This window comes from Neofelis nebulosa, chromosome 2 (genome assembly GCF_028018385.1).
Source record: "Neofelis nebulosa isolate mNeoNeb1 chromosome 2, mNeoNeb1.pri, whole genome shotgun sequence".
NCBI lineage: Eukaryota > Metazoa > Chordata > Mammalia > Carnivora > Felidae > Neofelis > Neofelis nebulosa.
In genome coordinates this window covers 124,222,763-124,246,492 of record NC_080783.1, presented here as the reverse complement: position 1 = coordinate 124,246,492, position 23,730 = coordinate 124,222,763, and the positions used below count along the sequence as shown (strand labels likewise).

Below are 23,730 nucleotides of genomic sequence, written 5' to 3'. Positions count from 1 at the left end.
CAACAGACTAAGCCACCCAGGCGCCCCTGTAAGCATTCTTTTTAGATTCTAGGTACTAAACTCTTATCTGATATATGACCAACAAATACTTTATGCCATTTATAAGTTGTTTCTTCACCTTCCTGAAAATGTCCTTTGATGTACAAAATTTTAATTCTGGATGCAGTACAGTTTACCAATTTTTTCTTTTGTTGCTCATACTTTAAGTATCAGATCTAAAAATCTGCCAAATCCAAAATCATGAAAATTTACTCATGTTTTCTTTTAAGAGTTTTGTGGGTTTAGCTTTTATATTCAGGTTTTTAATCAATTTGCAATTAATGTTTTTATTTGTTGTGTGGTAGGGATCCACCTTTGCTCTTTTGCATGTGGAAATCCCATTGTCCCAACATCGTTTGTTGAAATATTCTTCCTTCCCCCACTGAATGGATTTGGCACCTTTGTCAAAAATCATTTGGATATACTGGAAAAAGAAATAAACTATTAACATATGCTATATGTTGAAGGAGATAGGCACTGAATGAGGACAAGGAGTGGGAGGGAGACTTTTCACTATTAAATTTTGTACGCTTTAACTTGTGAGCCATGTGAAAGTACTAATCAAACACCAAAATAAATTCAGGTTTTAAAAATACAATTATTTGGCAAGCCACAGAATAGGATGTATATCTGACAAAGGACTCATGCTTAGAATATATAGTGAATTCTACGGGGACACCTGGGTGGTTCAGTTGGTTAAGTGTCCGACTTCAGCTCAGGGCATGATCCTGTGGTTCGTGAGTTCGAGCCCCAAGTCAGGCACTGTGCTGACAGCTCGGAGCCTGGAGCCTGCTTCGGATTCTGTGTCTCCCTCTATCTCTACCCCTTGCCTGCTCATACACTGTCTGTCTGTGTGTCTTTGTCTGTCTCTCTCTCTCTCAAAACTAAATAAACATTTAAAAAAATTAAAAAAAAAAATTCTACAAAAGCACTGGGAAAAAGACAACCCACAGGACAAAACACAGGTAACAACTTCAACAGACAAATCACAATAAAAGATATCCCAAGGACAATAAACATACAAAAAGATGCTCAATTTTACTAATCAACAGGGAAATGCAAATTAAACTACAACGTTATACCATCAGAATGGCTAAAATGTCAAAAACAGATAATACCAGGCATCAGTAAGGATATATAGCAATTAAAAATCTCAGAACAGTGCTAGCAAAAGTATAAATTGATAAAATCACTTCAGAAAACCGTTTGGCAATTATCTAGTAAAGTTACACTTATGTGCAACCTATGTTGTCCACTGTAAGATATATAATCAAGAGAAATGTGTCCATATATTCACCAAGAGACAGAGGCAGAGCTTCATGAACACGTTCATAATAAGAATCTATAACATATTGTACCAACTATGATTTAATTTAAAAAAAAATACATAAACAACTTAAACGTCCATCGACACTTGGGTGGGTAAGAAAATTTTTAGCATATTCATACAACAAATGCTGTGAAGATAACTGAATAAAGTACATTCACAAGCAAGATGAATAATCTCATAATGTTGAGCAAAAACAGTTAAAAACTGGTACATACTGCTAGTACCACTTAAAGTTTTAAAACAGGCAAAATTAATCTGGTGTTAAAAGGTAGCATCGGGGGCGCACAGCTGGTTCAGTCGACAGACCATGGGACTCCTGATCTCAGGGTTGTGAGTTTGAACCCCATGTTGGGTGTGGAGATTAAAAATAAAATCTTTAAAAAAAAAAAAAAAAAAAAAGGCAGGACCATAGGTAGTGACCGGAAGGGGACACAGAGGGCTTATAGGGTGCTAGCAATGTACTATTTCTCATTCTGGCTGCTGGATTTATACAAGTGGGTTTACTTTATGTGTATTACCTAAACTATATAGAGTTTTATACCTTTAGTTTATGTATATTTCCATAAAATAGTTACTTTAAAAGATACATACATCGGGGGGCGACTGGTGGCTCAGTCGGTTAAGCATCCAACTTCAGTTCCGGTCATGATCTCACGGTTTGTGGGTTCAAGCCCCATGTTGGGCTCTGCACGGATAGTGTGGAGCCTGCTTGGGATTCTCTCTCTCCCTCACTCTGCCCCTCCCCAACTTGTGCTGTCTCTCTCTCAAAATAAACTTTAAAAAATAATAAAATTAAAATTACATATATCGTTAAAATTACATTGGTCTCCTATCAGAGAACTACTCTGTATGAGTAAATCTGTTTACTACCTTGGCCATGCTCTCTACTGAAAAGACAAGATCTTCGGAGAATTTTCTCTGGCATCAAACTGACTTCATCCCAAGCTCCTGCAAGGATAAGCAGTCTAAGCATGTTGCGCCAAGTTTCACACTACATTAAATGACCCGCTGGAATCAACAATACATCTAACAGGCATCAAATGTGCAAATGTAACAAAAATAAACTTCACACAGTTCAAAATCTGGCAGTAGAGGGGCGTCTGGGTGGCTCAGTCAGTTGGGGGTCCAACTTCAGCTCAAGTAATGATCTCCCGGTCTGTGAGTTCGAGCCCCACGTTGAGCTCTGTGTTGACAGTCTGGAGCCTGCTTCGGATTCTGTGTCTCCCTCTCTCTCTGCCCGTCCCCTGCTCACACTCTGTCTCTATCTCAAAAATAAAATAAAACATTAAAAAAAAAAAAATTTGGCAGCAGACCTGTGAAGAGCTCATGTGTAACGTGCTATGAGCTCCAGTCATCCAATTCCATCTTTAACATGTAACACCTTGAATGTTTGGGATGGTTTGGGTGTTTGGAAACCTTGAGTGTTTGTGGAAAGAAGAGGTAGGTAAATTTCAGAAGTATATTATGTAAGTTTGGTACAGAATTATTAAAATGCTGAAGGTACCTATGTCACAAATTAAACAGGCTTTTGTGAAGTTGCAAGCCACCATTTATTCAGCATTTCAATAAACTTAGCAAACGTGACCACACAATTCATAATTTGAAAATTCTCTCGCATTTCTTATCTAAGAAGATGGTAAAAACAATATTGATCATTCTAATGATACGTGATTCTTATTAAAATATTACAACATAGCTTACTGAAATACCCTAAAGGCAAAACTTTTACCTAAGACTTTAGCTTTTAAAATTATAAAGTCAAACTAATTGTATATTAATTATATCCACCTCAAATAGAAATGACCAATCAGATTCTAAGTTAGGACAAAGGCAGAAGACTGACTGCCTATCTGGTAGTATTTGGCCAGGATGGAGTATGTTTTAAATTCAAATTTTACTGTTTTTAGGCTAGCAAGCTTTGATATTACATGTCTTATACTAATTATTTACCTGGCCCCTAAAATCATCTGTCTAAGCCTATGCTATTTTTCTCCACATGGGAAAGTATGCATTTACGTAAATCTTATATTTCTGCCTCAGTGACCTCATTTGTTTTTTTTGTTTTTGTTTTTTTCAAAAAATTGAGGGTATTACCTGAGAGAATTTTTATGAGTAAATAAGATAACATGAAAAAGTTTTAACTTGAAGCTGACATTCTTTTATAGATAAGGAACATGAAGGCTAGTCAGATTCAAATAAACTTGTTCACATCTAATTCTCCCTGCTACCAAGGTTCATTTCACATATCTATTTTATTATATACCTCACAACACAAGGTGATTCTCACCAGACAGCAGTATTTCATATTTTAAGAGGATAGCTGAAACGCTCTCCTAATCATTACTGTCAATTCTTTTTTTTTTTTTTTTTAATTTTTTTTCAACGTTTTTTATTTATTTTTGGGACAGAGAGAGACAAAGCATGAACGGGGGAGGGGCAGAGAGAGAGGGAGACACAGAATCGGAAACAGGCTCCAGGCTCCGAGCCATCAGCCCAGAGCCTGACGCGGGGCTCGAACTCAAGGACCGCGAGATCGTGACCTGGCTGAAGTCGGACGCTTAACCGACTGCGCCACCCAGGCGCCCCTCATTACTGTCAATTCTTCAGACTCACTTCAGGTTCATCAACAAACTAATACAGTTACGTGATTCTAAGTGCCCTACTCTCATGTCTGCTCTATTCCCGATGAAAAACTGGTATAGATCTTTTGAGTGACATCAGTTTTTTGCAAAAGTATTTACTATGTGAAGATTAGTTTTTAAGTTATTCCCCAGTGACTGGAAAAGAAATCAGCGTATAATTTGGATATTAGCATTCTATCAATAAACCCTAGTCGGATAACAGGTCAAACTGTTCCAAAATTCTTATTCTGGCAGTTATTTGTGATGTTAGAAAAAGAAATATGGAATTCTCTTTTTTTTTTTTTTTTTTTTTTTTTAGTGTTTATTTATTTTTGAGAGACAGAGAGAGACAGCATGAGCGGGAAAGGGCAGAGAGAGAGAGAGGGAGACCCAGAATATGAAGCAGGCTCCAGGCTCTGAGCTGTCAGCCCAGAGCCCGATGCAGGGCTTGAACTCACAGACCACGAGATCATGACCTGAGCCGAAGTTGGACGCTCAACCGACTGAGCCACCCAGGCGCCCCTGGAATTCTCATTCTTCCAAACCCATTGTGGGCAACAGGTCAAGATGTACATACCACACTCCTTCAAACCCGATTCATAAGCAATGCCTAATACTTCTCACCAAATCTAAACATGGGACGTGACATCAGAAGGCATAGTAAAGCTTTGCAAAGACACAACATCAGACATACTATATAAATACTATGGTAACAAAAGAAAACAAATTTCCACAATTTTTATTCAAGAAATTCAAAATATAATAATAAAGAAATTTAGTAAACTTAGTATTACTTTCGTAAGGTAAACTCAGTAAAGTTTTTTGTAATATAGGTCTAAAGAATTACAAAACTTTTTGGACGTTAACATTCTGCCTAACTGGGAGGACCTAATTAACTTGCCATCAGTAAAGAGGTTTCCTTGCCTGGTTAATGAATAAACCATTCACAAACTTACGTTGGTTTCATTTTTTTTTTTATTTTAAAGAAATTCTATGATGAGATATTCCATTTTAAATTCTCTGATTTCTCCATCCTTTCCTTTCCCTGCGAGCTGGGGATATCATGACCAGTGCTTGGTCTGCTATTGTCCACATATGTACTCCTTTAGTTGAGCCAGAGTAAAAATACACAATAAAGACTTCGCCATCCAACTTGAATTAACCCACACTCTACTATCTTAAAGGTGTGACAATTGAAATCTACTTTTCTCTTCTTTGAAATGATAGGTACACACTGGTAATTAAAATATTTTTATAAATGTCGTGCGATAGCCACACATATGCCTAGCAAGCTGTAGCTGCATCACCGCAATTTGTAGTACACCAAAAAGAAGCACAAAGCAGTAAGTCCACATAGTCTTTGTCATACTAGTCATCTGCCAGTGTAGCATGAAAGCAGTCACAGACAATACATAAACAAATGGGCACTGCTATGTTCCAAAAATTTTATTTATAAACACAAATTTGAATTTCTTATGTGAAAGTTTTCACATGTCACAAAATAATCTTTTGATTTTTTCCAATCATTTGATAATGTAAAAATCATTCTTTGCTCATGAGTCATAAAACTAGGCAGCAGGCTAGATTTGGCCCATGGGCCACAGTTTGCCAACTATGTCAAACTTTAGTTTGTCTAAAGTGAAGTCCAACAATTAACGTGCACAGAACCCTCAATCAGAATTGTATTGACTGGGGGTGCCTAGGTGGGTCAGTCAATTGAGCATCCGACTTTGGCTCAGGTCATGATCTCACAGTTCATGAATTCGAGCCCTACCTCGGGCTCACTGCTATCAGTCAGTGCAGAGCCCACTGCAGACCCTCTGTCCCCCCTCTCTCTGCCCCTCCCTCACTCATACTCTCTCTCTCAAAAGTAAATAAAACATTTAAAAAAAAAAAAAAAAAAAGGAATTGTATTGCCTGACTGGCTCTGTCAGTAGAGCATGTGACTCTTGACCTCAAAGTGTTCAGTTCAAGCCCCATGCTGGGTATACAGATTACTTAAAAATAAAATCTTAAAAAAAAAAATTGTATTGTCTCACTCAAACAGGAAGAGAATCAAGGATTAGCCACTGCTTGAAGAAGTCTCCAAGAGAAAAAGATCAAGATATAAAGGAAAAAAGTTAGAAAATAAAGTTAAGGAGGTCTTTCAGAACTTCAGTTGAATAAGCAAAGGGAAAACCTAAGGAAAAACATAGGAGAGAGTGTGACCCCACGAGTACTAACATCCAAACAGTAACCGTTACAAAAATAGGGAGAGATGAAAAGGAAAATTGTTACTATAAAGATTACAAAAATAATAGAAAAAGTACAGTAAGCTTTTAAAAACAATGAAATGAAAAAAAATCAAGAGAGGCACATCACTGTATTTAAGAACAAGGACAAAGGGATAGTAAAGGTTCCAGGGGTGCCTGGGTTGCTCAGCTGATTAAGAGTCTGACTACTGCTTTCTGCTCAGGTCACACAAATCATGGTCTGTGAGTTGGAGCCTGGTGTCAGGCTCTGCACTGCCAGTACGGAGCCTGCTTGGGATTCTCTCTCCCCCGATCTCTCTCTGCCCCTCCCCTGCTCACACTCTCCCCCTCTCTCTCTCAAAAACTAAACAAACTTTTTAAAAAATTTAATTTAATTTAATTCAAAAAGAAATAAGAGGTTTCAGAGGGTGGCTCAGTCAGTGGAGCATGCAACTCTTGATCTTGGGGTCATAAGTTCAAGCCCTATGTTGGGTATAGAGATTACTTCAAACACTTTGAGGGGCACCTGGGTGGCTCAGTCAGTTAAGCATCTGACTCCAGCTCAGGTCATGATCTCACGGTTCGTGGGTTCGAGCCCTACATTGGGCTCTGTGCCAACAGCTCAGAGCCTGGAGCCTGCCTCAGATTCTGTCTCCATTTCTCTCTCTGCCCCTCCTCCATTCATGCTCTCTCTCAAAAGTAAATATTACAAAAAAAATTTTTTTTAATATAAAAAATAATTAACTTCAGTGATTTTGCATTGGTGGCACCTCACAGAAGCAAAGGCAAAATACTCTTTGGAGGTTTGTTCCGACAAACCAGGTCTGGAAACTTTCATAAACAAAGCCCTGATGAACATGCTCACAATCCCAAACTATAAAACACTGGAAGACACTACCTACTATGATCAAGAGCAGGAATGGGAATGCAAGCTGGTGCAGCCACTCTGGAAAACAGTACAGAGGTTCCTCAAAAAACTAAAAATAGAACTACCCTACAACCCAGCAATTGCACTACTAAGTATTTATCCAAGGGACACGGGTGTGCTGTTTCGAAGGGACACACGCACCCCCATGTTTATAGCAGCGCTATCAACAATAGCCAAAGTATGGAAAGAGCCCAGATGTCCATCGATGGATGAATGGATAAAGAAGATGTGGTATATATATATACAATGGAGTATCACCTGGCAATCAAAGAGTGAAATCTTGCCATTTGCAACTACGCGGATGGAACTGGAGAGTATTATGCTAAGTGAAATTAGTCAGAGAAAGGCAAAAATCTTATGACTTCACTCATATGAGGACTTTAAGAGACAAAACAGATGAACATAAGGGAAGGGAAACAAAAATAATACAAAAACAGGGAAGGGGACAAAACAGAAGAGACTCATAAATATGGAGAACAAACTGAGGGTTCCTGGAGGGGTTGTGGGAGGGGGGGATGGGCTAAATGGGTAAGGGGCACTAAGGAATCTACTCCTGAAATCACTGTTGCTAATTTGGATATAAATTTAAAAAAATAAAAAATAAGACAAGTTAAAAAAAAAAGAGTAGGAAGAAGTGGGGTACCTGGGTGGTGCAGTCAGTTGAGTATGGAACTCTTGGTTTCAGCTCAGGTCATGATCTCATGGTTTGTGGGACTGAGCCCCACATCGGCCTTGCACTCACAGCGTGGAGCCTGCTTGAGATTCTCTCTCTCTCTCTCTCTCTCTCTCTCTCTCTCTGTCCCTCCCCCACTCACCCTTGCTCTCTCTCAAAATAAACTTTAAAAAATAAATCAATTTCTTAAAAAAAGAGTAGGAAGAATAGTAAAAATAATACCTCAAGAATTTCACAGAATGGAATTATCAAATATGAAATCAGAATATTTTTGGTATTTTAAAAATAAAAGGTAATAAATAAATAAATGGTAAAATAAAAACAAAACAAAGCCAACACCTAAATGTAATTTAAGATAAACTAAATATATGTATAAAGTATATAAAGTATATAAGAATAAAGGTTATGAAGCATATAGGAATGAAGTTTATAAAGTACATAGGAATAAGATGTGTAAAACATCTTCGGGGGGAAAAAAAACCTATATAATTGGGGTTTTTTTTAATGTTTGGGGCTGGGGGGGAGGAAAAGAGGATCCCAAGCAGGCTCTACACTGTCAGCACAGAGCCCAGCATGGGGCTCAATCTCATGAACCATACAATCATGACCTGTGCCGAAATCAAAAGTCAGATGCTTAACCGACTGAGCCACCCAGATGCCCTAAAAACCTATATAATTTTCAAAAACACTGAAGATTATAGCTAATGGAAAGGCATACAGGGTTTATGAATGGGCAGATACCATAATATAAAGATAGCAATTTTTTCCCTAATTAATTTATACAGATGGTCTCTGACTTACAACAGTTCGACTTCCAATTTTACGGCTTTACGATGGTGTGAAAGTGATATGCATTCAGGAAAAAAACCATACTTCGAATTCTGACTTTTGATCTTTTCCCAGGCAGGTGATATGCAGTACACACTAATTCATGATGATGGGAACAGCAGCGAACCACAACCCCCTATGAGCCACATGATTATGAGGGAAAACAACAATACACTTAAAATCATTCTGTACCCATATAACTATTCTGATTTTTCACTTTCAGCACAGTTTTAATAAATTACATGATACATTCAATATTTTATTATAAATTAGGTTTTGTGTTAGACAATTTTGCCCAACTCAAGACTACGGTAAGAGTTCAGACCATGTTTAATTAAGACAGGCTAGGCTAAGTTGTAATGTAAGTTAGGTGTTACGAATGTATTTTCAACTTAGGATGTTTTCAATTTACAACAGGTTTACTGGGACATAATCCCATCATAGATCAAGAAAGATCTGTATATTGAGAGCACTTCCAACCAGAATGCTGAAAAGTTTTTTGTGTGTATATTTATTTTTGAGAGAGAGCACATGTACACATGTGGGGGACATGTGGGGGAGGGTACAGAGAGAAGCAGAATAAACCCCAAGCAGGCTTCGTGCAGTCAGCATGCAGCCCCTCACAGGGCTTGATCCCATGAACCGTGAGATCACAATCTGAGCCAAAATCAAGAAGGGTCAGACGCTCAACCAACAAAACCACATAGGCACCCCTGACAAGTTTTTTAAATGAACTTTTACATGACTTTAAATGTGTAAGAGCAAAAAGTCAACATCACTGAAGATCTCATCTTGAAGATAAACAAGGTATATGTGGAGGAGAGTGAAATTACCTAAATGAATAACAAAGTTTATTGGTTATTATAAAGCTAAAGCAAAAGAGGAATACTAGGGGGAAAAAGTCAAGTGTAGTAGTTATCTATTGCTGCATAACAAATTACCCTCAAACTTAATAGCTTAAAACAACAATAACAATACATTATCGTTCAGTTTCTTTGAGTCAGGAATTTGGGAATGACTTGGCAAGTAGTTTTGGCTCAGTGCCTCTAAAAAGGCTGCAGTAATATGTCAGCCAAAACTGCAGTCATCTGAAAACCTGACCATGCTAGAGAATCCACCTCCAAAGTGGCTCATTCACATGACTGGCAAGTTGGTGCTGGATGTTGGCAGAAGGCCTCAGTTCTTCTCTACATGGGCCTCTTTACAGGACTGCTACAATGGCAGTTGTTTTCATCTGGAACAAGAGATCCAAAGAGTAAGGAAAAAGCTGTATGCTTTTAATGACCTAGCTTCAGAACTCACTGTTTAATTCTCCTATATTTTCTTGGTAACCCAGACGAGTTCTGAGTCACTGTAGGCTGAGACTACAGAAGAATGTGAATACCAGGAGAAAGGAACACTGGGGCCATCTTGGAGGCTGGCTACCACACCAAGCCATAGTAAGCTCAGAATAAATCTTCAACTTACATAACCAACAAAGGACCAGTATGTGGAACTTATCAAGATTCTTATAAATCAAAAAATTTTTAAATGTGAGCATTCAGCTAAAGAAAACTAGAAGCCATATAGACAAATAATTCACAAAAGCAGCAACATAAATTACATATAATAAGCATTCAAAAAGTATTATTTATTAGCACCACATACTTCATGCTGTTTACCTACCATTAAGGCATAGGATTTAAATATTTTTCTAAAAATGATACATTTATGTTCATTCAATCCTTATTTTTTCCCCCACTTCCCCTTGGGAACAATACCCATTCTAGAAGCTGGCTAGGGACAGAGGTTCAGTTTGTGGCCATAAAAGAGACATAGGTTAATGTATCCAACACCATGAGCTCAAACTCTGAACTTGACCTCAGGAAAGTGACAGAACTCAACCAGTCATAAATTAAAAAAAAAAAAAAAAAAAAAGAGTAGACCTACAGTGAGCTATTTACAAAATGTCAAATGTCAACTTTGGTTACTCAGTATAAATGCATGAATTTGCCACCTTCTACTATTCTATAATCTAACATTCTGCCCAGACTCTACATTATATTTGTCCCTTTTTAGTCTCAGAATCCCTCTTACACTCTTAATTAATGAGGACCTCAGAGAGCTTTTGTTTAGACAGGTTTTATGCATCAATATGTACAATATTAAAGATAAAAACAGAATTTTCAAAAATTTTTATTAATATTGTAATAATAAATTAAACACTTCTCTTTCTTTCATTAAAGTTAAATATTCTATTAGTTCATTTTAAAAATAAACCCATTGTGAGGGCGCCTGAGTGGCTCAGTTGGTTAAGTGTCCAACTTCAGCTTAGGTCATGATCCCGCAGTTCATGAGTTCGAGTTCTGCATCAGGCTCTGTGCCGAAAGCTCAGAGCCTCGAGCCTACTTTGGATTCTGTCTCCCCCTCTCTCTGCTCCTCCCCTGCTCACACTGTCTGTCTTTCTGTCTCTGTCTCTCAAAAATAAATAAACTTTAAAAAAAAACATTTTTTTTAAAACAATAAACCCATGTTAGTGTGTGGGTGGCTCAGTCAGTTAAGCTTCTGACTCCTGATTTAGGCTCAAGTCATAATCTCAGGGTTTTGAGATTGAGTCCCGTGTTGGGCTCGGTGGCCAGGCATGGAGTCTGCTTAAGATTCTCTCTGTCTCCCTCTACTGCTCTCGCACTCTCTCTCTAAAAAAAAAAAAAGAACAGGGGCGCATCGGTGGCTCAGTCGGTTGAGCGTCTGACTTCAGCTCAGGTCATGATCTCATGGCTCATGAGTTCGAGCCCCGCGTTGGGCTCTCTGCTGACAGCTCGGAGCCTGGAGCCTGCTTGGGATTCTGTTTCCCTCTCTCTCTGCCCCTAACCCACTCGCATTCTGTCTCTGCCTCTCTCAAAAATAAACAAACATTTAAAAAAATATTTAAAAAAACAATTTTTAATTAAAAATTTTTTAAAAATTATATTCTTTATCTAAAAAAATTAAAATAGGGGCACCTGTGTGGCTCAGTCAGTTAAGCGTCCGATTTTGGCTTTGGTAGAGCACCCAACTCTTGATCTCAGCATTGTTAATTCAAGCCCCATGTTGGGTGTGGAACCTACTTCAAAAACGAAAAGAAAGAACTGCATTTTCCAAAACAAAAAGGCTTTAGTGAAGGGTGGCATTGTTTTAACATTTTTTAAATCTCTTTAATGTCTGGTTTAATATTAGATGGCTGAATACATGCTTTAGCATTTAATCTGTTGTGACAGATTGTTTTGTTAAAGAATATGAAGAAACCTGGTCTTATACAGCTATGGATTTAAAAAAAGGGAAGACTATTTTAATGGCCTCTCAAACAACAGTGGGGGCGGCGGGAGGGGGCACCTGGATGGTTCAATCAGTTGAGTGTCCGACTGTAGATTCTGGCTCAGTCATGATCCCAGGGTTGTGGGATTGAGATTCAATCTCTCTCTCTCTCTCTCTCTCTCTCTCTCTCCCCCTCTCCCCTGCCTGCTCACTCTGTCTCCAATTTAAAAAAAAAAAAAAAAAAAGCTTAAGAAGAAAAAGAAATACATTTGGTGCATCTGGGTGGCTTAGTCAGTTAAGCATCTGACTCTTGATCTCAGCTCAGGTCATGAGCTCAGGGGTCATGAGTTCTAGCCCCGCATTGGGCTCTGCCCTGGGCATGAAGTCTACTTTAAAAAAGAAAAAAATCTTAAAATAAAAAATACACTATATATACATACATATATGTGTATGTGTGTGTGTGTGTATATATATATGTATATATATATATATATATATACATATATATATACATTTTTTTTTTTTTTTAAGTAGTCTCCACACCCAGCACAGGGCTCAAACTCACGAACCTGACATCCAGTTGCATACTCTACCAACTGAGCCAGCCAGGCACCCCCCACTTTTTTATATTTCTGTAGTATATCATATCCACACTATTTATTTTGAGAGAGAAAGAGAGCGAGCATGCAAGCATGAGTGGAGGAGAGGGGCAAAGGGAGAATCAGAATCTTAAGCAGGCTCCATGCTCAGCTATTTATGTACTTTGAGAGAGAGAGAGAGAGAGAGAGAGAGAGAGAGCGAGCCAGTGCTAGCATGAGTGGAGGGGAGGGGCAGAGGGAGAGAGACAGAATCTTAAGCAGGCTCCATGTTCAGCCCCGAACCCGACACCAGGCTCAATCCTACAACCCTAGGATCATGACCTGAGCTGAAATCAAGAGTCAGATTCTCAACCGACTGAGACACCCAGGCTCCCCCAAGTGTATTTCTTAAACGTCAGTAGCAATGTGGAATTTCAAACCATACTGATGAATTTTTACTACTCCCTTACATTAAAATCTACTGGCCTATTTTACACTTTAAATCTCTTTCCTCTACAAGATTTTGTAACATGATGCACTGGTCATTTGGAGAATACTGGTTCACCATGTAGATATTCCAAACATTAACATTTCATTGCATACTATCAAAAAAATTTTAACACTTTAATACACTACCAATCTCATCAGAAAAGCCTTTAAATATTGAGAAGTTATCAAGTTCATGATGGAAGATACAAGTTTTTTCCAAAATTCTAATTTTCATTTAAAATCTCAATCTTTATCATTGGCATCATATAATGTCACTTGTTTTCCTTCAATTGACAGGCTCAATTCATTCATTTTTGAGAAAATGGCTGCCAACACCCTGTCTGAAAACCAGAGTTTGTCAATCATTCTTTCAAGTAAAAATTATTTTCCATGAAAATAAAGAAGCTAATTCAGCTTTGAATTCAAACAACTGCACAAGTACTTTCCTTCTTACACTTGAGTCTGCAGCAGAAGCATTTTATGCACAGTTCCCGTTTCATCACATTTATTAAAAACCAAGATTTGGGGGGGCCTGCCTGGGTGGCTCAGTTGGGTAAGCGTCCAACTCTTGGTTTCAGCTCAGGTCATGATCACACACTTTGAGTTTGAACTGAGCCTGCTTAGGATTCTCTCTCCCTCTCTCTGCCCCTCACCTGCTCACTCTGTCAAAATAAATAAATAAACTTAAAAAACATTAAAAACCAAGATTTAATAAAATAACGTCCTAATGCTTCATTAAAGACAAAATGAAACTAGTATGTTTTTTGCTGTTGTTGTTTTTGCTTTTCCTCTAAGTGTGTGGTGGTAAAGACAAAAGGACTTTTAGTGTGGTTTGTTCCTGCTAAGGTGCCAGCAGTTTTACACATCACTGCTTTTGCATCACTAATATAAACATCAGAACAGGAATGAGGCAAATAATCAATAAATGTTACTATGAAAACAGTTTTAACTGCCAATGTCTGAAAGTGCATCAGAGACATCTCCCCAAGGTTTTAAGGACCATCTTTGAGAACCACTACTTTAAGGCATTCTCATTTAGGGTCTGCTAAGAATATTGATAAGGAAATAAAAAGCAGTCGGATTCTTCTAAAATTTTTGATGTACAGATAGTAGACCTTGTGAATAATTAGGTCTTAGACCATTGGTTTACAAGTTTTCACATTATAAATTTTAAGTAGCTGGAGAGATCTGGAATGCAAAGATCTTTACATCTTTACAGTGATGCTATACATCACTGTATGTCAGAAAAGCCTAGAAGAACACCAACAATTTACCTTCCTTCCTCTTTTTTCTGCTCACCGTATAGAGGTAGTCATAAAGACAATGAAGGACAACTGGAAGACAACAGAAATAATAGTTTTGGGGGTCTTACCATGTGTGAGGTGCTATATGAAGCACTTTACAATGTATTAACTCATTGAATCCTCACAATAACACTATGAAGTAGATGTAATTACTACTCTCAATTTACGGATGTTAAGTAACTTATCCACAGACTTTCAGGTAGTAAATGGTGGAGCTCAAAAATGAATTCAGGTACTCAAGTCTTGAATTGTGTGCACTTAACCAACCACAGAAGTATTTCAGTTTTCTTTGACACAGCTTTGAATGCTTGCTGCTGACTATATTATCATTCAAAAACTCAAGCTTGTTTATATAAATAGGGCATTAGAGAAAGTAGGAACTAAAAAAATCCCAAATAGATTAAGCCACAGAACTAGCAAACTGCCAAACAATATATACACTCCTGACGCAAGAATTTCTAAGGCTTAAATAGAAGACTCCTGGGGCGCCTGGGTGGCGCAGTCGGTTAAGCGTCCGACTTCAGCCAGGTCACGATCTCACGGTCTGTGAAGTTCGAGCCCCGCGTCAGGCTCTGGGCTGATGGCTCAGAGCCTGGAGCCTGTTTCTGATTCTGTGTCTCCCTCTCTCTCTGTCCCTCCCCCGTTCATGCTCTGTCTCTCTCTGTCCCAAAAATAAATAAACGTTGAAAAAAAAATTTAAAAAAAAAAAAAAAAGAAGACTCCTCAGAGTGGCTTACCATACTCAGTGAGAAAACAGCCAGAAACACAGCAAGAAGGTGCTCTTCATACCAGACCCAGGTATTCCCTCCCACTTACCACATGAATATTGCCATCTCAGACTTTTCACAGTAAGTTGAAGATTCCAAAACAATCATTTTTCCATGTTGATTTTTCCATCGTTCCCCACAAATGGTAAGAATATTAAAATTATGTAGATATAAAAAGTTGGCAGAAAAAACAATACAATCATGGGATTTCCCAGGATAGGAACGCAACCTGTTCATACTGCAAAAGACCTGAAGAAGCTGTCTGGTGCCTTACCCAAAGCTACACAGCTAACAGCAGAACACAATGCAAGTTACTCTCAGTCCAGTTCTTCATCCATATCACCATGTTGTCTCAGAAGTGCCTACTACACAAGTCTCATCTCCTTCAAGAGTTCATTCAAGAGTTTGTTCAGATGCATCAATACAAATCTGTATTTTTATTGATACATTACAGATCTATACACACCCACTACTGAGTTATTCCAACTCAACCTGAAATAATTAAAAAAAAAAAAATCACAAAGCACTTTTGTTTATTTTTGAGAGAGAAAGTATGAGGGGCAGAGAGAGAGGTAGAGAGAGACTCCCAAGCAGGCTCCACACTGTCAGCACGGAACCAAATGTGGGGCTGAAACTCATGTGAGGTCATGACCTGAGCTGATCTTGGGATGGTTAACCAACTGAGCCACCCAGGCACCCCCAAAAAGCACTTTTAATTGAGATTCAACAAATATTAACTAATTTATCTGTTTTGATTTTCCAAATATTTCAAGAGTAAATAGATCAACCTTTCTCTTAAAAATATCTAAATCCATGTTTCTCAAAGTGTGGGCAGTACCAGAATCAGAATCACATGAGGTACCCATATCATTCCCCAAATCAATAGAGTTTCTAAAACTCCCAAAGTGGCATTTTAAAAAGTTCTCCAGGTGAGGCACCTGGGTGGCTCAGTCAGTTAAATGTCCAACTCTTGATTTCGGCTCAAGTCATGATCTCATGGTTCGTGGGATGGAGCCCTAAGTCAGGCTCTGAGTTGACAGGATTCTGCTTGGGCCCTCTCTCTGGGCCCCTCCCTCATGCATGTTCTCTCTTTTTCTCTCTCAAATAAACGTTTTTTTTATTTTTAAAAAGTTCTCCAGATGATTCTTACTCATTCAAAAGATATTTAATGAACATTCACTCTACAATATTCTAGTGGGCAAAGATAAAGGAGTAAACAAAAACAAGAAAACATTTTAGATTTTACCTGTGCTATGAAAGAAAAAAGGTAACATGTAAGAGGGTGACCTGGAGGACCACTTTAAAAAGAGCCATCAGACACAGGATCTTTAGGGTGATGAAAACACTCTGCATGGTATTATAATGATGGGTATAGGTCATTATATATTTGTTCAAACCCACAGAATGTACAAACACTAAAAGTGAGCACTAATGTAAACTATGGACTTTGGGTGATTATGATCTATCAGTGTAGGTCCATCAACTGTGACAAATGTACTAGTCTGGTGGGGGATATTGCAAACGGGGAGGCTATGCATGCATGGGAGCTGGGTATATATGGGACATCTCTGTATCTTCCTCTTAATTTTGCTATAAACCTAAAACTATTCTAAAAAATAAAGCCTTAGGGGTGCCTGGGTGGCTCAGTCGGTTAAACGTCCCACTCTTGATCTCAGTTCAGGTCATGGTCTCACAGTTGGTGAGTTGAAGCCCCACATGGGGCTCTGCACTGAGTGTGGAGCCTGCTTGAATTCTCTCTCTCCCTCTCTCTCTGCCCCTCCCCTGCTCATGTGCTCTCTCTCTCTCAATATAAATAAGCTTTAAGAATAATAAAAAAATAAAGCCTTAAATAAAAAAAAGAGCAGAGAAGGCCTTTCTAATGAGGCAACATCTGAAGTGAGGAACCCTTCACTAAAAACAAGCGGTACTTAAACTTAGTGTGCATCAAAATCACCTAAAGGACTTGTTAAAACAGATGGCTGGCTGGTCAGAGGTCTGGAGTGGGGCCCAAGAATTTGCATTCCTAACAAGACTGAAGATGATGTTGATGCTGCTGGTCCAGAAACCACATTTGGAGAATCACTGATCTAGAAGGAACAGTTAAAAAGTGTGAAGAACTTTGGTATGTTAGAGGAACAGAAAAAAGGCCAGTTATTAGGAAGGGTAATGCACTTGTCACTGTTTCAAAACCACTTAACATGTTGACTTAAGCTACCAGTTATGGCTCCCTAGACCAGAAAAGGAATCGTTGTTGGAGAATACTTACATTTGTAAAGCATTTCACTGTTGTTGTTTCTTTTTAAATTTTTTTTTAACGTTTATTTATTTTTGAGACAGAGAGAGACAGAGCATGAACGGGGGAGGGGCAGAGAGAGAGGGAGAGACAGAATCCGAAGCAGGCTCCAGGCTCTGAGCCATCAGCCCAGAGCCTGACACGGGGCTCAAACTCACAGACCACGAGATCGTGACCTGAGTTGAAGTCGGACGCTTAACCGACTGAGCCACCCAGGCGCCCCAGCATTTCACTGTTTATAAAAGCATTTTCACATTTATTATTTCACTTAACTTAGTGAGATGTAAGTAAAGGACTATTAACTATATTTTAGAGATAAAGAAACTAAGGGGCAGAAACATTATAAACCTTCTTTGCAGAAAAGAATTAAGTGGCATAACTATGTACCCTGACCCCAAACCCAGTATTCCTTCTAGAACAACATGCTTGCTTTTTTAAAGAGCAAAGCAAAGGATACATACAGGAGTTAATACTAAAAAACTATTTTCTAGACCCCCTGTCTAAAAAGATGGTGACTCCCAGACTTAATTTGTTTTAGATACTGGTTAGAAAGCAACAGTGCCTTAAAAATGACAATATTTAGTTCAATCTACTTATTGCTCCGAGTTCAAAAACAAAGGATAGAGAATGAAGAGAGAATTCACAGACTATTACCCTATCTCTCCCACATAAATATCAGAGTGCCAATTCCATAACCTCAGTCTCTCAGCCACATCGCTCAAACACAATTTTCATCTTATGTTCCCTATAAATCTCTCACCTAATCCAGGCTCCCACAAGAGCACTGAATCCCACATGTCTTACTTATACTCATGAGGCCATGTACATGGGTGTTAGTTATACACCCATTATCGCTTAGTATCTTCAACATCAATCAAATCCTTATTCTTAACATTTTTAGCTGTAGGTCTCAGTAATCAAACCCGAAACATAAGTGAAATCATCATATCCCCCTTCCACCACATACACACACACACACACACACACCCCTCTGCTTCTGTTCCTGAATTCTTTTATTCGCATTAATAGCACTGCCACCCACCAAACAAGAAACCTGGAACTCAGCCTAGACACATTTGCCTCTCCTATACCAATGTCAATTCCCTCTCTGCCCAACCTCCATTCCCAAGGCCACTTAGAATTAGTTACTACTAGGGCACCTGGGTGGCTCAATCAGTTAAGCTTCGGGCTCTTGATTTTGGTTCAGGTCATGATCTCAAAGTTTCATGGGTTCAAACTCCATGTTAGGCTCTCTGCACTGCCCACCTGCTTGGGATTCTCCCTCTCTCTGTCTCTTTCAAAATAAATGAATAAACTTAAGAAAAAAAAAAAAGAACTAAATAATAATTAAATAACTGCCATTTCATTAGTTACCATCACATACTACTCACTTTACATACTTCATTCATTCTATCAATAATTCTATGAGGTTGGCAATTTTGTCCTTGTTTCATAACTGAAAAAGCTAAGGCTAAGAAAAATTTATCCGTCCAAGTCACAAGGAGGAAGTAACAAAGTAGACCTCCATACTCAAATGTGTCACGAAATCCATACCTGTCCCCCATTCCAAAATGCTTCCTTCTTTAATACCTGTGATCAGTCATTTATTAATTCCAAATGCTCATTTCTCAGATTACTGTCAAAATTATCTTCGGCCAACCTTGCCTCCCCTTACTCTCCAATATGCCCCCAAGTGATCTTTCTGGATTACAAACATGATTCCTTTTATCCACTTGATAGAAAAGCCCTTCAGGGACTTTTAGTCTACACTGCACAAGACAGGCTTTTCAGTATGAATCCCAAACCCTTTTTACAGGTCAGCAATACCTTTCCCACTGTTCTGAATTTCAAGAGCTTTGTAATTTTAAAGTTTTCCAAAATGTGCAACAAAACCCACCCTGAATGGTGGTTATTTCTATCCCATTGGTGAAACATTTGTATGTTTCACTGCAGAAGCATTAATGTGTTTGATAACGACTAGTTAACCCTTAGCTCCAGAGATGTGTAAAGTACCTTGTGCTGTGAAAACTCCCCAATCCAGTGAACCACTCACCCTTCAAGAAACGTTTTCCAGGGTTTCCTTTTCAGTGAAGTTCCCCTGACCTTCTCTTGATGTGCCACAACTACTGTATCAAGTACCCACCTCCACTGCTATAGGCAGTATATTTGTTTTCCCTATGTGACTATGAATGGGCTCCTCACTGAGTATTTTATTTAATCCTAGCACACTGTCTGGAACACTAGGGGCTCATTAACGTACAATGAAACCCAGCTGTCTCTAACTCCCAATTCCCTTCAAAGTTCATTTCTCCTTCACCCCTAAACCTTAGGATATTCCCCTAAACATGCAGGCCCTTCGCGGCTATTTTCTTTTGCAGAGTTCCTCCTTCCCAATGTCATCCTAAAATTACTCTCCACCAGACAGTTTCTCTCAGCTCTAAACTCTCCAATACCCTTTATCGTCCTCTATTTTAGTCCCTAGTCCCGCTTTCCCCTGGCCTCGAACAGGGCAAGTCCTTCCCTCCAAGGTAATTCGTCCTCACAGCCCTTACAGCTTACCTACTCAACACCTCTCCCGCTACAGGCCTTGCCTCCCAAAACACTCCTCGCAGGAGGCTTCCCGGACCCGATCCCCTTTCTCTATCCGAGTCCACAAGCTCCCCGAACCTGCGCTCGGCCGGAGTCCACGCCTTCCCGGCCCGTATCCTCACACCCCAAACCTCCCTTGCAGCCGGTATCCCCTCCCCCAGCCTCTCGCTGCCGGCACCCCTCCCTGCACCCTCCCCTTATCTCCGGCGGCCCACCTTCTCTGGAAACTGTCCCGGGGCCGTGTCTTCCACCTCTCAGACCCCTCAGGATCGCGCCGGTCCGAGCAACCCCGGGCCCGGGCACCTCCGTCCCCAGATCCTCCTCGGGCCCGCAAATCCCCTTCGGCCCAGACCTCGGGCAGGGCCTCCCGCTCACCTTGCTGGATGTCGCCGTTGCTGCCCCCCGGGATGGGCACGCTGAGCTGGCGCTCCGGCTCCGGCAGGCAACGCAGGCAGAAGGAGTGAAGGCAGGGCAGCAGCTTGGGCTCCGCCTCACGCCGGCTCTGCAAGCTCTGCTGACACACGGCGCAGGTGTCCAGGAGCGAGGCTGGCGGTCCAGGAGGCGGCCCCGCCGACGGACCCGGAGCGGGAGCCGAGGCTGGAGCTGGGGCCGGCGTCGATGCCGCCCCCCCGGGAACTCCAGGGCCCACTGAGGCCGCAGGGGCTGAGGCAGCCGGGGCCGAGCCCGAGGAGGCCGCGGACACCCCCCCGTCGTCGGGCCCGGCCGCGCCGCTCTCCGCGCCCGCCCTGCCGCCTTCCTCCTCCTCCTCCTCCACCAGCACCGCGGCGAGAGGCGGCTCCGCCTCCTGCGCCGCGGGCCCGGCGGCCCCGGCAGTTACCGGCGCGCTACCGCTGCCCCCGCCGCCGCTCTCAGCCTCGCCGCCGCCTTTGTTTTCCGCCATGTTTTCCTCTTTGAACCCGCCGGACCGCCCCGCGCCGCCCGCCGCCCGCGCCGCCGCCGCCGCCGCCGCCGCCCCCAGCCCCAGCCGCAGCCGCAGCGAGAGCGGTCGCCGAGAGCGAGCAGGCAAGCGAACGAACGAGAGCGCGCGCGCACGCGGCGCCCCCGCCCTCGCGTCGCGCGGCTGAAGGAGGGCTGGCGCGGCGCGCGCACGTACGCACGGACGTCCTCCTGAGGGAGGCGGGAACTTGGGCAGCGGGCGGGGAGTCGTCCCCGCCCCCCGCCTGACCTCCGGCCGCAGCGTGTATGTCCGCGCCGCGGCAGCTCGGCTAGCTGCGAGCGTTTAAAGCCAGTGGCGGTGGACGCAGAACCGCCTTTGGCCGGCGCCGGTTATGAGCTCGGACGCGGCGCTGGTGTGGGGAGAAAAGCGGGAAAGGGTGGATAGGAGGCCGGCACCAGTCCCTTCGCAGCTAGCGTCTCCCGGGCGGCGCCGTCCCCAGAGGCGGGCGCGTCTCGGCGCAAACCTCACTTGCCGTACATGTCGCACGCCAGGGTCTGCTGGCTCTGAGATGCGGTCCTCCTCGGGCTCGGTGGCTTAACCAGCTGCGTTTGGGTGATCGTGTCTCAGGGGAGCCGCGAAACGGGGCGCTTTTTTTTTTTTTTTTTAACTGGAGGCCGGCCAGAAATAGGCTGAAAAGACCCCGGGAGGAAGAAACTCTTTAACAGCTATCTTTAGCTTCTTAAGGTGATTGATTCTCAGATGTCTACGTTTCAGAAAACCAACTGAGGAGCTTTTTCAAAGCAGAGATGCCATGGCCACACCCCAGACCTGCATCAGGAAGTGGGGGGAGAGGGCTGATGGATGTTGAAAAGTCGCTTCGGCGGATTCCGATGTGCGTCAGTTTGAGGAGCCACCACCGATCTACCCAGTGTTGTGTCCTGAGAGTCCCATGTAGTGTCCCGGCGCGAGTTGCGTTCCAAATGCCCTAATGATATCGATGATAGAAGCTTTCAGAAAGGTTTGTCTCTGTTTGAAAACAAGTACCCGAGATGTTTATGCAGTGCAAGCGGCTGTTTTAATGTTAGGATCACGAAGTGCTTTCGTCTTCTGACAGTGTTCCCAAGGAACTGGTATTCTCTGAGCTCGCACAAGGCCTTAAAAATAAGCCGCCTCAAAACATTTGTCATTTATTCGCTCACAGATACCGACCTCTTACTGTGTAGTAGGGGAGTGTTTTAGAGATCACAGCAGAAAGCAAAGATCTTTGCCTTGGAGGAGCTTGCAATCTAACGGAGGAAGATTGACAATAAATATATGCCAGGGAGTGATAAATACCATGAAGACAAAATAAGCAGAGTAGAAGAAATCAGAAATGACTGGGGAAGGCCTCTGTTGGTAGATGAACAAGACTTGTGGCTCTCTTGCAGAAGAGTATTCCAGGCAGAGGAACACAGTAAGTAAAAAGGATCTGAAGCAGACAGGGATTCTTGGCTCATTAGAGGAACAGCAAGGAGTCAGAGGGGCTTGAGTGGTTCGAACAAGGGAGAGTACCACAACATAAGAGAAAGTTAAGGGGGCCAGGTCATACACAGAAACGGTCCTCAATGTTTTAAACTTATATGCCCTTGGATTTCCTCAAACGTTGTAACTAGTTGATTCTAAAATTTTTCATCATACGTGTTAGTTGCAAAGAGTGCAATTACTGACTTTTTGCAATACTGACATTTTTAAGGTGTTACTCTTAAATCTATCCAATGGAAAGGACACCCGGGTGGCTCAGTCGCTTGAGCTTCCAACTTTGGTTCAGTTGTGGTCTCGGGGTTTCTGAGTTCAAGCCCCACGTCGGGGTCGCAGCTGTCAGCGCAGAGGCCGCTTCAGACCCTCTGTCCCCTTCTCTCTGCCCCTCCCCTGCTTGCGCTCTCCCAAAAATAGAATAAATATTTAAGTTAATTAATTAATTAATTAATTAAAACATCCAATAGAAAAGTAAACACTAAAGTATGTCTGACAAACACCACCGTGCAGTTTAAAACACCAACATTCATCAAAAAATGTTATATTTTGTTAAATAAACATTGAGCATGGAAAGTAATGTGTTATTGGGAATGTCTATGAGATCGCTGGTAGTTTTCTTCTTTTCGATTAGTTCATGTAGACCTGGATGTATATAACATTACCAGGAAGAGATAGGGCCTGGTGTCAATTCCATTTTTCATTTTTATATATGTAAGCATTGCATAAAAAACTGCATATGTGTGTGTACATGTGATTAATTTTTACGTATGTGACTAATTTCCTTAAAACTATCCTTAACTTTTGTTCCCCTTGGAAAAATTTCCTCTGCTGGAGCACCCAAGGAGTGCTCAGAACCTAGATATGAGATGCCGAGTGAGATGGGAAGTCTTGATGAGTTTTGAGCAAAGCCTCAGTAGTGAAGAGTCACTGTGGCTGCTTCCTGGAGAAATCACGTGTAAGGGTTCAGAGTGGAAGAAAGACCAGTTAGGCTGCTAATAGACTAATAGTTGAAGAATACTGGTTGTTTGGACCTGAGTGGTATCTGTGCAGATGGTGAAAAATATGAAACATATACAATAAAGGGCAAATAGAGACTTTATTCCAAATTCACTTCGAACAAATCAGTTAATGGGGCTGAATCTCTGAAACAGAAGTGTTGCTTCCTTGAATTTTTCTTAACCTTTTGATGCCTGCTACCACTTGCCCTTATTAAAATCTAGTGTGTTTTTGAAAACTATAATTTTATAGAGAGGAAGTTGCTCATCATGAAATTTACTGTGTGCTCTAAAAGGGCAGGGCCTGGAATTAAGCTGTCATAGAGTATTTGGGGACATTTAAACAGATACTCTGGTACATGTTGGGGTGCTTGTCTGG

The 23,730-nt window shown here is 41.2% G+C and overlaps 1 protein-coding gene and 1 long non-coding RNA gene across 5 annotated transcripts in view; one reads left to right on the top strand and one right to left on the bottom strand.

The window, feature by feature from the left end:
• TRIM33 (tripartite motif containing 33) overlaps positions 1 to 20,919 on the bottom strand; it is a 133,992-nt gene extending 113,073 nt beyond the window's left edge. For 2 of the 4 annotated variants that reach the window (XM_058716134.1, XM_058716136.1), the window contains exon 1: positions 20,319 to 20,917. In XM_058716134.1, coding sequence (XP_058572117.1) covers positions 20,319 to 20,844 — 526 coding nt within the window. In that variant the 5' untranslated portion in view covers positions 20,845 to 20,917. Of the gene's footprint in view, positions 1 to 20,318 lie in introns of all 4 variants that reach the window. The other 2 variants (XR_009257808.1, XM_058716135.1) reach the window with 2 other exon arrangements.
• A 90-nt stretch (positions 20,920 to 21,009) lies between these two features.
• LOC131504151 (uncharacterized) overlaps positions 21,010 to 23,730 on the top strand; it is a 38,807-nt gene continuing 36,086 nt past the window's right edge. The window contains exon 1 of the long non-coding RNA XR_009257812.1: positions 21,010 to 22,294. This is a non-coding gene — a long non-coding RNA (uncharacterized LOC131504151). The remainder of the gene's footprint in view (positions 22,295 to 23,730) is intronic.